General features: G+C 37.2%; 2 protein-coding genes across 5 annotated transcripts; both read left to right on the forward strand.

Moving 5' to 3' along the window:
- Window positions 1–11,348: 11,348 nt before the first annotated feature.
- On the forward strand, window positions 11,349–14,804 carry LOC142539973 (uncharacterized). 2 transcript variants are annotated; one of them, XM_075645772.1, is made up of 2 exons: window positions 11,349–11,536; window positions 13,054–14,804. In XM_075645772.1, exon 2 carries the CDS (start codon window positions 13,404–13,406, stop codon window positions 14,484–14,486), a length of 1,083 nt encoding a protein of 360 aa, XP_075501887.1. In that variant the 5' UTR covers window positions 11,349–11,536; window positions 13,054–13,403; the 3' UTR covers window positions 14,487–14,804. The 2 variants fall into 2 exon arrangements, with proteins under 2 accessions (XP_075501887.1, XP_075501886.1); XM_075645771.1 differs by having other exon boundaries at window positions 13,095–14,804.
- Window positions 14,805–15,373: 569 nt separating this feature from the next.
- Window positions 15,374–18,573, forward strand: LOC142539975 (cytochrome c). Of its 3 annotated transcripts, none has more exons than XM_075645777.1 (3): window positions 15,374–15,615; window positions 16,480–16,613; window positions 18,086–18,310. In XM_075645777.1, exons 1-3 carry the CDS (start codon window positions 15,504–15,506, stop codon window positions 18,134–18,136), a joined length of 297 nt encoding a protein of 98 aa, XP_075501892.1. In that variant the 5' UTR covers window positions 15,374–15,503; the 3' UTR covers window positions 18,137–18,310. The 3 variants fall into 3 exon arrangements, with proteins under 3 accessions (XP_075501892.1, XP_075501890.1, XP_075501889.1); XM_075645775.1 differs by having other exon boundaries at window positions 15,375–15,615; window positions 18,233–18,573; XM_075645774.1 differs by lacking the exon at window positions 15,374–15,615 and adding an exon at window positions 15,631–15,898 and having other exon boundaries at window positions 16,422–16,613; window positions 18,233–18,573.
- Window positions 18,574–19,617: the final 1,044 nt, after the last annotated feature.

A 19,617-nucleotide genomic window follows, 5' to 3' on the forward strand; every position in this document is an offset into this window, starting at 1 on the left:
TATCCCTATTTCACTATTTATTTTATTTTACTCATTAGATTAAAAAAAAAAATTTGTAAACTTCTTTATAGAATTTATATTTCCAAAAACTCTCTTTTAATTTATATAAAAACACATATAAGCCTAAATGAATAAGACATAGGGAGTATATTATATCACGTATATAATTTAAAATTGGATCGTATGAAAAACTTGGCTATGCAAACACAAAATAATTTGACGGTGACTAATACAGGCGAAAAAAATATTATTACGTATTATTAAAAAAAGTTAAATACAATATTTGTCGTTAAGTAATGTAAAAATAAATAAAGTTAACTCACCGAAAATGATTGTTTCATTAACCATTGATATTCGCGGGAAATTTAGGGTCCGATTCCAGCAAGTGTCACTAGTCCAGACGCAGGTTCTGAAATTACCCTGAGCCTGAAATCACAAATAAGATCGTTAGGAGGGGGCCAGGAGGGTGTCCTGGCGTAGCCCCTCCGACGCTCAAGTCAGTGACTGAGGATATATAGGGGGAGCAGCTAAGGGTGCTGCTGAAAACAATATATTGAATTCCATATCATAACCTGGTATTTATAGGAGAATACCTGGGCCCTTGATGGGCCTGTCTTCCATTTGGGCTTGGGATGAGCCAGGGGTTTGGGCCGGATCTTGATGGGTTATCTGATTTACCTCAGTCAGAAGCTCTCGACGCGACGATTACAAATATATAATTTGTTTTGCGTTTAGACAGCGTTTCGAAGTCGATTTGGACGGAAGAAAATCGAGTTCTCTCGTTTCTCTCTCTCGAACCTACGGTTAGAATGAAAGAAAAGAAGAAGAAACTCATTCTTATCATCACCGCTTAGGCGCTCGGGCGGTAAAATTCTCGCGCCCGAGCGCGAGACATTCTGCCCCCGGCTAACAAGTGCATCGCGCTCGGGCGATCACAAATTACCGCTCGGGCGCGGCATGTTCTGCCCGAACATAAATGTCACATACCCTGGCGCTCGGGCGGTCATTTTCTACCTCTCGGGCGCCACACGTTCTGTACAATTATTTTTGTTTGTACTAAGTTGGCGTCCGACCTCTCCACTCGAGCTCTTACAACGTCAAATCATATTCAATATTCATTTTCTCAATTTCATTGTCATAATATACATCAAATGTATAATCACATATCAAATTCATGAATTATCGATAATCATATAGGACTTACGATAATACGATACACGGTCCTTACATTTCTCCCCCTCTTAAAAGATTTCGTCCTCGAAATCTCAAACATCTCTATATATATAACATTGGCAATCATACATATGTCACCAGTTATAGTACATATCAAAACTAAAATCAGTAAAAGGATCAGAATACATCGAATACAATGGAACAGATGGACTAGCATCAAATAAATGCGGATACGAATCTCGCATCTTGCTCTCCAATTCCCACGTCGACTCTTCAACACCATGCCGTGTCCATTGCACTCGAACTAGAGGAATCGATTTATTTCTCAATATCTTTTCCTTTCGATCCATAATTCGAACAGGTTGTTCGACATAGGAAAGAGAAGGATCAAGTTCAACCTCATCAGGTGCAAGCACATGTGATGGATCCGGTTCATATTTCCTCAGCATGGAAACATGAAACACATCATGAATGGCAGATAGAGCTGGTGGCAATGACAATCGATACGCAAGATCACCAACTCGATCCAGAATTTCGTATGGACCAACATAACGAGGAGATAATTTCCCTCGCATGCCAAATCGAACAGTGCCTCTAAAGGGAGATATTTTCAGAAATACTCTGTCACCTTTCTGGAATTCCAAGGGTCGTCTTCGTTTGTTCGCATAACTTGTTTGACGATCCTGAGCAGCTTTCATCCGCTGCCGAATCAACTGAACCTTATCGTTCATTTCCTGTATCATTTCAGGTCCAGTCAATTGTCTCTCACCAATCTCATCCCAGAATAACGGTGATCTACATCGTCTCCCATATAGAGCTTCAAACGGTGCCATACCGATACTCGTCTGAAAGCTATTATTATAAGAAAATTAAACCAATGGTAAGGTATCTTGCCATCCCATTCTGAAGTCCATCACAATCGCACGCAACATATCCTCTAGAGTCTGAATCGTACGCTCAGTTTGGCCATCAGTTTGAGGATGATAAGCAGTACTCATAGCCAAACGCGTACCCATCGCCTCCTGAAAACTACCCCAGAATTTAGAAGCAAATCTGGGATCACGATCAGATACAATTGAGACTGACACACCATGCAGTCTCACTACATTCTCAATGTATAAACGGGTCATTCTCTTATAAGGATAAGTCCGTTCATACGGAATAAAATGCACAGATTTGGAAAGCCGATCAATAATCTCCCAAATAGCATCACAACCCTTGGACGAACGAGGTAAATGAGTCACAAAATCCATAGCAATATGTTCCCAATTCCATTTCGGGATTTCAAGACTATGGAGCAATCCTCCCGGTTTCATTCTCTCGGCTTTCACTTGCTGACAGACAAGACATTTCGAAATAAACTCAGCAATGTCCTTCTTCATACGTTTCCACTAGAATTGAGGTCTCAATGTCAAATACATCTTTCGACCTCCAGGGTGAATACTGTATTTACTACAACGTGCTTCTCGAAGAAGGGCAGATTTCAAATCAGAATCATCAGGAACTACCAGCCGACCATTAAGTCGTAAAGAACCATCAGACGAAATTTGAAATCCAGACTGATGTCCGACAGATACAAGTTCTATCGACTTTTGGATATGAGCATCGCTTCGTTGGGCCTTTCGTATCTTCGATATTAAATTCGGCTCAATTTGCAATGCTGAGACACTGACAGAATTCCAATTCGAGTGAAAAGTCCAGCCAGAAGTACATATATTTTCATGTACCTTGGCGACACAAACATATGCTAAAGCAGAATCATGAATTTTCCGACTAAGGGCATCCGCAGTAACATTCATTGATCCAGGGTGATATTGAATCTCACAATCAAAGTCCTTCAAGAGATCCATCCACCTGCGTTGCCTCATATTCAAATCAGATTGAGAAAAGAGATATTTCAGACTCTTATGGTCCGAATATATAACAAACTTTTCTCCGTACAAATAATGGCGCCAGATCTTCAATGCAAACACAATGGCGGCCAATTCAAGATCATGAACAGGATAACGTGTTTCATGATATTTCAATTGACGAGATGCATAAGCAACCACTTTGCCATGTTGCATCATAACACAACTCAAACCTTTACCAGACGCATTTGTACACACCACAAATCCTCCGGTACCTGAGGGAATAGTAAGCACAGGTGCTGTGGTCAATCTCGTCTTCAATTCAAGAAAACTAGCTTCACATTCATCTGACCAAATGAATCGCTGATTCTTCTGTGTCAGTTGAGTAATAGGTTTAGCTATCTTCGAAAATCCTTCAATAAAACGACGATAATATCCCGCTAAACCCATGAAGCTACGGATCTCAGGAACATTCGTAGGTCTTGTCCAATTCAACACAGCTTCGACCTTCGAAGGATCAACAGATATGCCATGTCTCGAAATGACGTGGCCCAGAAATACCACTTTGTCAATCCAGAATTCACATTTGGACAATTTGGCATACAAATGACTAGTACGAAGAGTTTGAAGTACCAGTCTCAGATGTTCGGCATGCTCCTTTTTCGATTTCGAATATACCAGAATATCATCAATAAAGACGATAACGAATCGGTCAAGATAATCTCGAAAGACCCGATTCATTAAATCCATAAAAATAGCAGGAGCATTCGTAAGACCAAAAGGCATAACCAAGAATTCATAGTGGCCATACCTCGTACGAAAAGCAGTTTTGGGCACATCTTCGTCTCGAACTCGTACTTGATGATACCCAGAACGAAGATCAATCTTCGAGTATACAGAAGTACCATGAAGCTGATCAAACAAATCATCAATACGAGGAAGTGGGTACTTGTTCTTCACAGTAGCCCGATTCAGTTGCCTATAGTCAATACACATTCGCATAGTATCATCTTTCTTTCGAACAAATAAAACTGGAGCTCCCCAAGGTGATACACTCGGTCGAATATATCCCTTATCGAGAAGATCTTGCAATTGTTCTTTCAATTCTTTCAATTCCAGAGGTGCCATGCGATAGAGAGCTTTTGAAATAGGCGCAGTCCCCGGCACAAGATCAATACTAAACTCAACTTCTCGATGAGGAGGAAAATCAGGAATCTCATCGGGAAATACATCCGGGAATTCTTTCGCAACTGGAATCTCAGATAAAGAAGACTCCTTCTTCGAAATATCAATAGCGTAGATAAGATAACCCTCATCTCCGCTAGTCAACAATCGGGACATTTCCAAGGAAGATACCAATGGAATTTTGGCTTGGGAACCCTTGCCATAAAAATTCCACTTGGGTCCATCAATCGGTCGAAATCGAACCACTCCATGACAACAATCAACAGTAGCTCGATTTGTTGTCGTGCATTGGGAGGACAATCAAATTCAGAAATACCACATTATCCTCATATATCAATACACAATTATGCACAACTTTCTCAGACAAAATAATCTTCCATGCTGGCGTGGCTATCGACAAAGTATCATACAACGGGGTACACTCAATATCGTGAGATGCAACAAATGCATGAGATATGAATGAATGAGATGCTCCTGTATCAAATAAAACACGTGCAGGATAATCGCAAAGCGTGCAAATACCTGCAATCACGCCTCCAGGAGCTTCTCTCGCCTGATCCTCAGTCATGGCATACACTCTCACTTGAGGAGGAACTTGGGCACTCTGACTACCCGGTCCTCGATATCGTGGGACACTCGACTGCTGAAAAGATGGAACAGGAACAACATGTCTCATCATAGTACTAGGGCCACCTCTAAATCCTGGCTGGGGTTGAGCAGAAGTTGTACCCCTGTTTGGACATACTCGAGAGAAATGGTCTTCCTGCCCACATTGATAACAAGTACCAAACATACCTCGACACTGCTCGATAGTATGTTTGCCTCCACAATGGCTACAATAGAGAGCAATCAAAGGACTCCCTCGCTGTGATCCACTAGAGCTCGAAGAAGACGAAGAAACAGAACCAGTCTTCTTGAACTTCTTACCTCTCGGCCTCAAAGTAGGCTGCTGAGCTGACACCGGAGGTGGAGGGGTATACTGTGGACCTCCTCTCCTAAGTCCAGCCTCGGCTGCCTTGGCTCGTTCCACTGCCTCTGCGTAGCTGGTAGGCAATCCAGAAACAACATATGTATACAAAGTAGGAAGTAAACCATTTACAAACCTGTTATATTTTGCCCTCGCATTCCCAGCTACGTAGGGTGCATACTTCAGTAAAGTAGAAAACTTCGAAGCATACTCTGCAATAGACATCGTTCCCCGCTGCAGATTATTGAATTCATTCTCTTGAGCAGTATAATAGGAAGGAGGGGAGTACTGCTCCAAAAACTGGGCCTTGAAGACATCCCAGGTGACTTCAATCCCGGCCTCTTTCAATCCAATCTCAGCGGCTTCCCACCAAGATTTAGCTCGGTCTTTCAGCTGATACAAAGCAAGTTTCAGTCTCCGAGCCTTGGAATACTCAACAATATTAAACAAGTGCTCGATATCTTTCAGCCAGGCCTCAGCTCTTTCAGCACTCTCAGTGCCAAAGAACCTCGGTGGTTTTAGATCCTGGAATCGAGCCATCACTACATCCATGGACAATCCTTCAAATTGTCCAACAATCCTCTCAGTACTGCTATATCGCAGTTTCATTTGTGGGATCCATCTACAAATCAAATGATGAATATCACAAATCAATATCAATCTCATAATCTCATCATCTCATATCATCAATCTCATCAAATACTTACTCGAATCAAATAGAGTAGGAGCAAGTAATACAAATAATTCAAACACATACGCACAATTCATTTGTGCCTATTCCAGTGTACACAAGACTCAATCGAGCATTCCCAGCTATACTCTGATACCATCTGTGTGGGGCCCTTAGCTCCTAATCGTTATTACAACACAATCTGATTAGGGTTAAGTAATTACAGCGGAAAGCGAGTTTAAAATTTCTTTACAATGAGCCCGAAATATTTCTTCTATAATTTAAATACTAAAAATAGTATTTCATCTCACGTCATAAACATGCTCACACGTAATCAAAACCAATCATATACAAATAACTCATATCATCGGGACATGCCCCGCTATATAGATACATATACATATATACTGGGAACAAAACATAAACCTCAACTCAAACTGTGACTCCCTCCAGAAGTACCCTCTCCGGTCTCCTGATATCCTGGAGTACCTGCCATTGTCCACACACAAAGACAACAACAGCCCCCCTTGGGGGTGAGCAAAGCTCCGTATGAAACAACCAATCATATATATCACAAGTATCTAAACAATGATATATGGTATGCAATGCATGTATGTCGTGGAGGTATCAGGTCAAATGCCCATCCACTGAGCACATGTTAGAATCAATCGAATCGCTATCAAATCAATGCTCGAGCTGGCACACCGGCCAATATGGGATACTCGTATGATAGCGTCGGCAAAGCGCCATCAAATCCCAAATCTCATATCCAATCATATGGGGCCACAATTGTCTATGCTTTACGGGTCATATAATACCGGCATAGCGATTGTGTTCACAAACCCCGGAATCCAATCAAATCATATCAGGGTATCCAAGGATCATAGCTCAACGTGCATGTCATGTATCGATGTATGCATAAAATGATGTGTGTTAACAAAACATTTATTTTATACATCGATATCTCAATCTCAATGTCATGTATGCCACATCAATCAACAAATAAGGCATATAGACACATAATCTCATTCCAATCAATCAAATCAATCCGACATATATCATATAATACATATACATGTCGTATGTTACCCGGTCGCAACATACCTCAATTCTTCGTTTCCAGTTGATGTAGCCTGAAGATATTGATATTAAACTTTATCTACATCAATAACATACTCATTCCAATCAATAACATACTCCAAAATCATTAATATGAGTTTCAAATATCATTTGAAACTTCAAAAATTCATATCAAATCATAATCGTATCATAATTCAATTCCGACTTCGAATATGAGTTTCTTGTCGGTTATTCTACTACATATCAGAAATTCAACTTCAAATACATGCTATTCCAGCACTTTGATATTTCGATCTGCTGGAACTAGAAGAAAATTTACCTCTGTCAGAAGCTCTCGACGCGACGATTACAAATATATAATTTGTTTTGCGTTTAGACAGCGTTTCGAAGTCGATTTGGACGGAAGAAAATCGAGTTCTCTCGTTTCTCTCTCTCGAACCTACGGTTAGAATGAAAGAAAAGAAGAAGAAACTCATTCTTATCATCACCGCTTAGGCGCTCGGGCGGTAAAATTCTCGCGCCCGAGCGCGAGACATTCTGCCCCCGGCTAACAAGTGCATCGCGCTCGGGCGGTCACAAATTACCGCTCGGGCGCGGCATGTTCTGCCCGAACATAAATGTCACATACCCTGGCGCTCGGGCGGTCATTTTCTACCTCCCGGGCGCCACACGTTCTGTACAATTATTTTTGTTTGTACTAAGTTGGCGTCCGACCTCTCCACTCGAGCTCTTACAACGTCAAATCATATTCAATATTCATTTTCTCAATTTCATTGTCATAATATACATCAAATGTATAATCACATATCAAATTCATGAATTATCGATAATCATATAGGACTTACGATAATACGATACACGGTCCTTACATTTCTCCCCCTCTTAAAAGATTTCGTCCTCGAAATCTCAAACATCTCTATATATAACATTGGCAATCATACATATGTCACCAGTTATAGTACATATCAAAACTAAAATCAGTAAAAGGATCAGAATACATCGAATACAATGGAACAGATGGACTAGCATCAAATAAATGCGGATACGAATCTCGCATCTTGCTCTCCAATTCCCACGTCGACTCTTCAACACCATGCCGTGTCCATTGCACTCGAACTAGAGGAATCGATTTATTTCTCAATATCTTTTCCTTTCGATCCATAATTCGAACAGGTTGTTCGACATAGGAAAGAGAAGGATCAAGTTCAACCTCATCAGGTGCAAGCACATGTGATGGATCCGGTTCATATTTCCTCAGCATGGAAACATGAAACACATCATGAATGGCAGATAGAGCTGGTGGCAATGACAATCGATACGCAAGATCACCAACTCGATCCAGAATTTCGTATGGACCAACATAACGAGGAGATAATTTCCCTCGCATGCCAAATCGAACAGTGCCTCTAAAGGGAGATATTTTCAGAAACACTCTGTCACCTTTCTGGAATTCCAAGGGTCGTCTTCGTTTGTTCGCATAACTTGTTTGACGATCCTGAGCAGCTTTCATCCGCTGCCGAATCAACTGAACCTTATCGTTCATTTCCTGTATCATTTCAGGTCCAGTCAATTGTCTCTCACCAATCTCATCCCAGAATAACAGTGATCTACATCGTCTCCCATATAGAGCTTCAAACGGTGCCATACCGATACTCGTCTGAAAGCTATTATTATAAGAAAATTAAACCAATGGTAAGGTATCTTGCCATCCCATTCTGAAGTCCATCACAATCGCACGCAACATATCCTCTAGAGTCTGAATCGTACGCTCAGTTTGGCCATCAGTTTGAGGATGATAAGCAGTACTCATAGCCAAACGCGTACCAATCGCCTCCTGAAAACTACCCCAGAATTTAGAAGCAAATCTGGGATCACGATCAGATACAATTGAGACTGGCACACCATGCAGTCTCACTACATTCTCAATGTATAAACGGGTCATTCTCTTATAAGGATAAGTCCGTTCATACGGAATAAAATGCACAGATTTGGAAAGCCGATCAATAATCACCCAAATAGCATCACAACCCTTGGACGAACGAGGTAAATGAGTCACAAAATCCATGGCAATATGTTCCCAATTCCATTTCGGGATTTCAAGACTATGGAGCAATCCTCCCGGTTTCTTGAAATTATGTATTTTTTATTAATCGGTTCGACCCGTCTTTCACATATATAGATTTTAGAGATCGTATAATAAAATAATATATATAAATATATAATATTTTATGCTAAAAATAATTGTTTTTTCCTTATGATTGTTGTGGGAAAACAATATGATGTCAAATAGATGAATATTTTAGGACACTCACATTTAATGTCCAATGTAGTTATTTAAACCACCCACACTTAATTAATAGCATATATATCTATATAATAGACATGGAAACAAAGTATAATTTTAAGTAAATTAAATTTTTATCTAAATATATAATTATATCAGAATAAATTTTTCGACTTTCAATTTTTATTTTATCATATATTTCTTATAAATTAAAACTAGCGTGGGGAAAGGTGTTTTGGGGTTTGGATTATAATTTTACACTTTATTAATATAAAGAAAAACAAAAACAAAAACAAAATAGTGTCATGTTATCCTATTTTTAATGGGTATATCAGCCATTATTTTTAAAAAATAACATTTTACTGTGTATTTTAAATAAAATTGAAAAAGTTATTTTTTTAAAAAAAATAATCGACCAAATCCATCTAACATGTCCATTTTAACCCTATTGGCCAGATTCTTACCAAGTAAAATTAATATAGTTATTTACCTCAAAGTAGGTGTACACACATATATCTATCTATATATGGCAGAGATTTATTCAGAACATCTTCACAATCCGCAACTTGGAGATAATAAGGATCAAAAAACTGATCTACAACTTGAAAATAACGAGGATTAAGAAACTATGTTCCACGATCAACGTATTTGATCATTGTTCTTGTAGAGTTGAGTCAACTTTTCTCATATCTTGTTGTGAGTCTTATAAAGAATATCCATGACCATAATTTTCAGATTTGTGTTTTTTTTTTGGGTTTTCAGCGATCCATTCTGACCGATATAACATAAAGAGAGATCAAAACATCTACTCACACTTCGACAAATCCAACGGCTGATGCAGCCAGAGCCGGACCTCTTATGAGGCCAACCAAGCGGTTGCCTCAGGGCCCGGCTCAATAAGAGGCCCAAATTTATATACACACACACACACAGATATATATATATATATATATATATATATATGATATATGTTATTTGTTCTCTAACTCAGTCCAAATCTCAACCTTAATTTATGTTCTCATTCAACAAATAAAGTTTACGGTTCCCTACTTCTCTTAAGCCTGAAGATAAGCAATTTTATTCATGAATTATGCTTTATTTCCATTTCAAATATTCTTTATAAATACACATTTATATTTATATTTGTAAATTAATCTATCAAATGATCCTCACTGAAAATGAAATTTACTTGCGATATGGGCACTGTAATGTGCTTAGAGATCAAGTTAATTAAATACATAACTAAAGCACGCATCGCATGATATAAATTATTTAATGAGTTATAATTGAATTACGAGTTATATAAATATTCTGCACGACTTGTGTAATTTATAAGTGGATAGTATAAGGAAATAAAATAAATTTTGAATAGAGTTTGAATGTGTGGACCGTTGAAAGATGAAACTCATTGTTTTTGGGATTTCTTTGTCCTTTGATTTTGTATTTTGTTATTTCGATTCAATTTTTTTTTTGATTTTGTAGTTTCTAAAATTATAGAGATTAAAAGTGTAGTTTCTACAAGAATTATCTTCGATCAACAATGTTGTGAGATAAACTAAATGAGCAAACTATGTTGTCGATTGAGAAATAAATGGTCTGACAATTGTATTACACAGATTTGATAAATATTTTCGGCTCTAAAGAAGAGCTAGACGAATAATATTTATGTAGTTATTTTAAATATTTATTGTGTTGTATTAATGTAATATATTGATTTTGATATATTTATGTTTATTATTATATTTGTTATTTGCAAATTAAAATTTCAATTTATTATTGCAACAAAAAAGCCGATTTTTTAATTTTCGTTTGAAGTCTAATTCAACACATGACACATGTACGGCTGTGGTTGCAGACTCACGGAAGATATCGACGGGTACAACGTATAAAATACGTGGAAGAACATTCACCGAAAAGTCCTCCCAACCGATACGACAGCTACCCGAGCCTCCAGCTTCGTAAGCACCAAGTCCAGCTGTGTATAGCCTGTCTGGAATCAAACCCCCGAAATACGCATAATCACCCCTATCATGACTTAAATAGACCATCCATTAAGTTTCGAAGTTTTATTTTCGAGTCCTTCAAAATGTATGTAACTAATATTTGACCAAGTTATGGCTCATTCGCTGGCGACAGGCTGTCGGCAACAAAGTGAAGACTAGTCCTCCTACCTTACAATCTCTTCCTTCTCTCTTTCACATACAGCAATATTTCCTCTGTTGAGTTATTGTTCTCTCTCTCTCTCTCTAGGTTTTTTTTTTTTTGGGGATTTACTGGCGGATTTCGCATTCTAAGTTTGGGATCGCTGGATCGTTGATTGGGAACTTGTAAGCTTTCTACCGATCTTATTTTCTTTGTATTTTTCTCGGAATTTTATATTTGGTTGCGTCATTGTTGTTTTTGTATGAATGTGCGGGTTTTGCGAAGGATCTTTTTTTCCATTTTTTATTTAGTTTATTATCCCAGTTCGCCACTGCTTGTTCTTTTGCCATTTTCCATCTTTTTTGTTATGTTTTATTGTCTTCTTGGAAAAGAGCCGTGCATGTTAAGGTTGTGAGGTTTTTATGGAGAGTTCTGGTGGTGTGATTATAAAGTTGGTCGATTTCGATTGCCTTGGATTGTGATTTATAAGCATGAATTGAAGTCTTTTAACGAGAACGATTAAAATTTGCATAGTTTCTTATTAAAAGAAGAAGAAGAACGATTAATTTTTGCTGCGTATCAGCATGTTCGTTTACTTTTAGTTATTTTATTTAATTTTTTCATATGCTTGTTCCCATGTTTATATGTTTATTTTTTGTAGTGGAGAGTTGGCTTAACTAAAAATCATAGGAATGAATCGATGAGTTATATGTGCGTGTGCGTGTGCGTGTAAGGTGCTAAATGATTTTGCTGCATGGAAAGTTTAAAAGTTTAACTTAAGAAGGGGAATCTAGATTACCATCTACTGCAAATTGTTTTGGTCGATATACTCATTGTTTCTCTGGCTGGTAGATGATTTGTGTTGGTTTTCAGGGAATTTTGAAGACATTAAAATCGATGAACCTTAATATTTGTCCTTTCTAAGTTTCTAATTAGAGATGCCACATGTGAGGTGTTCATAATGGATGGAAGTTTTTAAAAAGAACTCTGGACACCTTTGACGGATCATGAGAATTTGTTTCTATAAAGAATATTTATGTTCAATTTCCATTTATTGTATTTCATGTGTCTCTTTGCTATCAAAACTTTCCGTTATTATTCAACGTCACTCGCTTCACTTATTATGCACTCATGCTTGTCTCTGTTCATTGAAATTATTGTGATGTTTTTTCAGTGATACACTATTTATATTCGATGATACTGATACTCGAAAAACACTTATTAAGTCAGCATAAATTTATATGTGTTGCTTGAATTGATAAAGAAATAGATGGAAGCAAGAATAAGAACATTGATTGGGTTTTGAATTGATTGCTTAATAATGTGTTATTACATCTTTTTTATCCATTTCTATTTTCCTCTTCTTCGGTTTTTTGTCCTGTGAAATTAGCTGTGCTTGACCATCATTCTACAGACTTTTAGTGGCTAGATTCTCTTCATGTATATTAGTTTTGCTTTGCACTTAGTTTTCTTAGGTTGATTTTGTTCGTCATGAGGATCATAACACTGCTGATCGTATTGTGGAGTAGAGAAAGTGCTTCATGCATCTATCTATGTCTCACTATTGGAATATGACAGTAAATGCATCCCATCGCATACATGTGCACGATCATCTGCGTAATGTTCATTGCCAAAGGAAATATTCTTCTTATGTATTATACAATTATCTAAGCTGCACAGATGTTTAATGTGTTCTTTGCAGGAGCATAAATTTATGATTTTGTTCCCCTATAAACATTGTAGGTTGTCAGACTTGTGGTGCTGTCCTTGAAGGTCAATTGTTTCCTCAGTTCTTGATATTTGCAGATGATTTCGAACCAAGTCCCATAGAGACTGAGAATTGTGACCTTTTCCTGCTCTTAGCTTGAGGAACACCTAAATAATCTATCAAGTGGCCTTATATGGTTGTTTTGGAGACAACAGGAGCCTTGAACAGTCTCTTTGAACAGTACTCATATTGCTTGCAAACTCTAAGATTGATCTTGTACTCAACACAGGGTTTATTTGCGTTCATGTTGGCGGAGAGCATGCGTGGAATCCGTGCTTTGGGTAATGCCCCTGACGAGATTTGTTGGTGATGCACTTGGTGTTGTGACGATTTGTCTTGTTGCTCTATTATTCCTTCTAGGTTTGTTTTGCATTGTATATTCCTTTTACTTCCGGAATCGGATTCGTGATCAAAGCCTTGTTCAGCTCAGTTATTTTAGCGGTCCTTGGATTATCAGAATCACATTCATCTTTTTTGCTGTCTGGTGGGGCATTGGTGAGATTATTAGGTTGAAACTGTTGAGGCGCAACGGGCGAGTCTTGAATGCCCTAAGTTTGAGATGGCAGGAAAATATTTGCAAATGTTACATCGTATCAAGCCTGGGATTTGCAGAACCATGCCTGTTTCTCACCCTCATTTTCCTTCTTCGTGCATCTTTACAGAGATCTGGAACATTAAGCAGGCAGTGGAACGTAAAAACAGCTGGATATGTTCTTCTTTGTTGCTTCCCCATGTTCATTCTTCAGCTTGTAGTTATTCTAATCGGACCCGAGTATAAGAAACACAAAAATTCCAAACTACCTTCTTATTTCATCAGAACTGAGTCTGCAATAAACAACAGTGATGTTATCCTCTGCACTTACCCTCTGTTGAGTACCATATTTCTTGGTCTTTTTGCCGTCATACTAACTGGCTACTTGTTCTGCCTTGGTAGGCGAATTCTTCATCTGGTCATCAATAAGCGTCTGCAAAAGAGAGTGTACACATTAATCTTTTCGATTTCTAGTTTTTTCCCATTAAGAGTCATTCTACTCGGTTTATCCGTTCTATCTGGGCCAAAAACGCTCATGTACGATGCCTTAGCCTTCTTAGCTTTTCTTTCCCTTTTATGTTGTGCCTGTGTGGGCATATATATGCTCGTATACCTTCCTGTAGCCGACTCTCTATCTTTAAGGAGGAGAAAGAGCGAGTATAACGATACTATATCTTTAGTTGCTAATCAGACCCCTGTAGGAGGGAGTAAAGTGGGTAGCCCTGCAAGAGACTCGTCGTGGGTCAATTTCTTTTCGCACAATGGAGATAGAGGCTTCGGGAGCAGATTTTGTGGAGCTGAGTCTCTTCACTTCGACTCCACCGGGTTCGCCTAGACGGATTGGCTGGCCGATGATTCCAACCGCTCAAGGCCTGGGGCACTAAATATTGCTGAAACTTCACCGGGACGCTGATTACTGCCAAAATGCATTCGGTGAAGAATATTTTTGCGATGAACTTGAATCTGTTTGTAAAGGATTTTTAGATGAATGAAGATTTTTTTCTGCTAATTTTGGATTTGGTTTTGAGTTAAAGTGGTTTGTTTTTATTCCCCTTTTTTCGGTGGTACTCTTTTTATTTGGCCCTCTTGAATTTTGTACCTTGTGATGACAAATTTACTGCTCATTTATGATCAAGGCTGTTCGGTTTTCTTTCGTGTATTCACATATGTTGTAATCTTGTTCGAGGTCGGTCGGTTACCAATATATATAAGATGATGATAGTCCCTGAATAAATTGTTTGTGTTTGCGCAAGCACAGACAATTGCGGACGGCAAAGCACAATATCATTTGTGTACCAAAAAATTAATAAAATTCTGATCCACGAAAATATAACTCAAACTTTAACTTCTTCAATGCTTATTCACGTTTTGTTTTTGAACTAAAAGTTAATTATTTTCTTGGGGATAAATGATATTCAATGTTAGAACAATCATAATCATATAATTCATTTTATGTTCTGTTTCATGAAGTTCGATTTCTATTGATTGAACGATTAGATATCGTTTAGTTAGATATTTTTTAAAATTTATTTATTACGATTTACGAATCAATACGAGGTTATGCATCGAAAATGTGCTTAATATATATTTCTTTGTATTTAATCTATATTTAATAAAAAATATATAAAAGAAGATAAAAATTTGTGTAAGATAATTTTAAATTTTTTATTTGAGTTATTCGTGACGAATATAGATAAAACTGACATGTCTCGCACCAAAAAATTGGTAAGATCGCCCAGGAGAGAGTTGATCCATTAACGTAGCCTCGAGCCTCCGTTGCTTGCTACCTTCCTGCATCACCATTCACTCATTCCAAGGCTTCCCCATTCGGAAATTTTGTTGGACCAGAAGAATGGCGTCATTCAACGAAGCACCGCCGGGCGATGTGAAATCGGGGGATAAGATCTTTAGAACCAAGTGCGCTCAGTGCCATACTGTCGACAAAGGCGCCGGCCACAAACAAGGTCCGTCCCCCCTTTTCCTGTTATTTTCATCTTTTATTGTTTTGTTCATCTGAGATTTTGTGATACCTGATTGATCGATACTTTCAACGTGGTGCGATGTATCCTGAGGAGAACAAACTTTAGTCAAATTTAACGCGTTTTGTCTTTTACAAATAACCATGAATTTTGCTCACTCGTCTTCTCAAACTTTCGAACATTGATGTATAGATCTCTTGTTAACGATTTCGTACTTGTTTTGCTTTTTATCTCGACAAATGGTGAATGGAGCCCGTTATTTTTCGAGGTGATCTTAATTATAGTAAATTGTTTTTTTATATTCTTTCATTAATTCAGATTCTTGGTGTTTTTTGTCCCTGTAGTTAAATACTTGATCCAGAAACCTCGTATGTGGCAAAACTTCAGAAAAATGATTGTCCTATTTTATTTGATTATGTTATTCAATTACACTCCTTTTGGATTTGGATTTTGTTGAGGAAAGCGGGAGAAATAAAAATCTGATGATTATATTTTGTAATATCAGCTCTAAAAAATATTTGGAAGTAGCTAATATTATGAAAAGGAAAAACTACAAAAACGATTTATTAGCCAAGTTAGCTAACGCCATAGACTCGTAAGTGAGCATGTTCGGAATGATATGTTTATTTGGATTGAATTCAATTGATTGGGGTGTGGGTACAAGCTGTAAATTTCAAATTTCTAAAATGAAAATCAAATAGTTGGCCAAAACTTGATAATCTATGCTCTGGCTGCCAATTGACTAGTGGTGGCTGAATGTTTATCATTCTGGTTGACTTCTTCATTAACAGGGAATAGTGGTTTCGTACTTTTGCTTTGAGAAAATTCTCATGTGTTTTGGAACTCCAGGACCGAACTTGAATGGCCTTTTTGGTAGACAATCTGGCACCACCCCTGGGTATTCTTACTCTGCTGCCAACAAAAACATGGCTGTAAATTGGGGAGAGAATACACTCTATGATTACTTGCTTAATCCTAAGAAGGTACGTACATGTGCATTCAAATTTCAAAGATACGTGATTTGTTAAATTTCTTTTTTTTTTCTTGTGTGTCTAATCATTGTACAGATCTGTCTTCTCATAGTTATCTTAGAAATTAGTTTTGTCAAATTTTGTCTATTTCAACAAGGGATGTGTGTGTGTGTATAATTCTTCTTAGCCTGACGGAGTCTTTCTCTGCGCACGGTTGCTGATACCTAGCGCGGTCATGAAATAATTTCATTTTTCCATGAAGTGGATGGCCGTGTTATTTTTATCTTTTTCTGTTCTATGTTATTTTACAATTTTCATGTATCTGAAATTATTGAATGATGGAAGTTGAAATGAATACATGGATGAAAATTTTACATATTATTTTATTTTGAATATGCTGTTACTCCATATTATCTTATGTTTACTTTTGCAGTTCCATTTCAGTTTTACTTTTAAGTATATATTTATATTTGTGAATTGTGATATAAATATGATTTCAAATTTTAACCTCTGCGATCATACCATGACTAGTCAACTTAATGGTTCAATAAACTGTCTGAATTTTGAGCATTGACTATTTGCAAAAAACAATTATATAATTCATCTTTTGCATGAATTGGAATATCTTGTTAATTGCATCTTCAAATTTCTGCCAACCAAGGATAAGTAATATTTATGTATCTCTTAATATTTAACTATTAATTGGAATATCTTGTTAACTGCATCTTCAAATTTAACTACTATCGCTTCTCTAATATCAAGCATAAGCAAAATGTATGTATCTCTTAATATTTGTTTTTGAATTTTCGTTTTCTGCTTTTTATATTATATAATTTGATAACTGGTCCATGATTTTAGGCTCTGGTATGTCTTCAAAGGTTGAGGGGATAACTTGGGACATAATGTGTTGTATGCACGTCTCTCCCGTCTAATAACATTTCTTCTATTGTGTTCCCTTTACTCTTACTCCAATTCACGGGTTAAGGTTGTCCTGTTCCAAGACCACTTCTTTATTTGGTCTCGAGGGCATTGATTTTTACGCAGAGATCATTATCAGCTTGTGGTTATATGCGACTAGTTGCTTTTGAAGTCATAGTCTGTCTTTCTTTTTAATTAAAAATCATTTCCTATGGCGTGATTCATTAGAGTTTTTTGTACATGCAATAATACACATGTTTCTTTGGGTAATTATGGAAATGATAGTGTGAGAGAATGTCTACACTGCTATACCACATACCCTTGGGTTGTATTTGTATTTGACAATTGATTTTATATTAAAGAAAATCATTGGACTTGACGTGATGTTTTGATGGGAAAGTCAAATTCACCCATAGATTAACTCATGGATCTGTTGAAATTTGAAAGATGAAAGCAAATTCTCTCTCTTTTTCTTTTTTTTTTTAATTGTCGCCGACCATATGCGATGGATTTGGATGACAGTATCTATAGGCATGCAATTTCAAACACGCCAATCTAAAATACAGCCTTTGGTAACCTTGCTATGTAAATGGTGTCCAAAAGTAACCGTCCTCTAGAAACATGTAAAGTGACGAGGAGGATTTGCTTGCTTGGATGTCCGGTGTCCACTAATATGTATGATATCTCAATCCGGTTACTCTCCATGGATGCAGTACATACCAGGAACAAAGATGGTTTTTCCTGGACTGAAGAAACCTCAAGAACGTGCCGATCTAATTGCATATCTCAAGGAGGCAACCAGTTGAAGATATATTATATGCAAAAGAGCATATTGCAATTTCTGATTGTTGGTTCGAGCCTGGGATTTTTTTTCTAGTAACAGTAAAATCAAATGATTTTTCGTCGAATAAGAGATTCATTATTCTAAGCTGTGCTCATTTATCAGTTTGTCCATGTCAGCAGTAGAGAAATTTTGATGTAAATTCTGAATTTTGTACTCGATAAAAACGAGGAAGACATTGGAAATATATTAATAAATCACGCCATTTGGAACTGTGTGTTGGTTTTGTGACCCAAGTGCCACAATAAGTGAACGTCTTGGACGTCAGTTCTCAATTCCCTTATGAAAATATGATAACGTCCAGGACGTTCCTATGTAAACCTGGACGTTGCAACTCAAGTTATATGATTTGAATTTATTTCATGTTGGTTTGTTAATGACTAAAGTGATCTTACCATAAAGTTGATAAGTTCTATATTATATAATCAAACTTGAATTACCTATAAGTATGTGATGCTTGGAAGTAAAATTAGAGTTGTAGGTAAACTAAAATTCATAAATCATAATTATTACAAGGCATTCAAGGATCACCCAGAGGTTGATCATCTGTTCTCGTAGCATGCATGAGCATGTTATTGAAATGACGAACATTGCAGCAAGACTTAAGTCCTTGTGGATGATGAATGTGGATGAGAATTTCCTTGTTCAATTGATCATAAACTCATTACCGTCTGAGTATGGTCCATTCCAAATGAACTATATATAATATCATGAAAGACAAATGGAATGTGAATTAACTTCACAGTATGCTAGTTCAAGAGGGAAACAAGACTTGAGAATCAAGGAACTCATCCTATTCATCTGATGACCAACCAATGTACTAGAAAGAAAGCTGGACGAAAGAATGGAAAGGGCAAACAAAGGCTGCAAAAAGTCATCTGCCCAAATCCAGGAAAAGGAACAAGGACACTTTCAGAAATATTGCCTGAAACTTGAGACATGGTTCGAAAAGAAAGGTACGTTTCATGCTTTCTTATGTTACGGGACACTAATTATATGATACCGGGGTGAGCAAAATTCGAACCAAACCAGCTGCTATGTGTTTTACAACTTTATAAAATCGATAACATTGAATTGGTTTGAATTTTTATCAGAAAAAAAAAAAAATCAATTTGATTTTTTAACACATAATAAATCGAAACTATATGTTTTTTCTCCAATCTAACATGATACCAGTACCCATTTATACTTTATGCATTAATACATATTAAAAAAAACTAGTGTTAAATATTTTTTTTTGTATAGGAGAGATTATAT

This window comes from Primulina tabacum, chromosome 3, assembly GCF_025594145.1.
Source record: "Primulina tabacum isolate GXHZ01 chromosome 3, ASM2559414v2, whole genome shotgun sequence".
Lineage (NCBI taxonomy): Eukaryota > Viridiplantae > Streptophyta > Magnoliopsida > Lamiales > Gesneriaceae > Primulina > Primulina tabacum.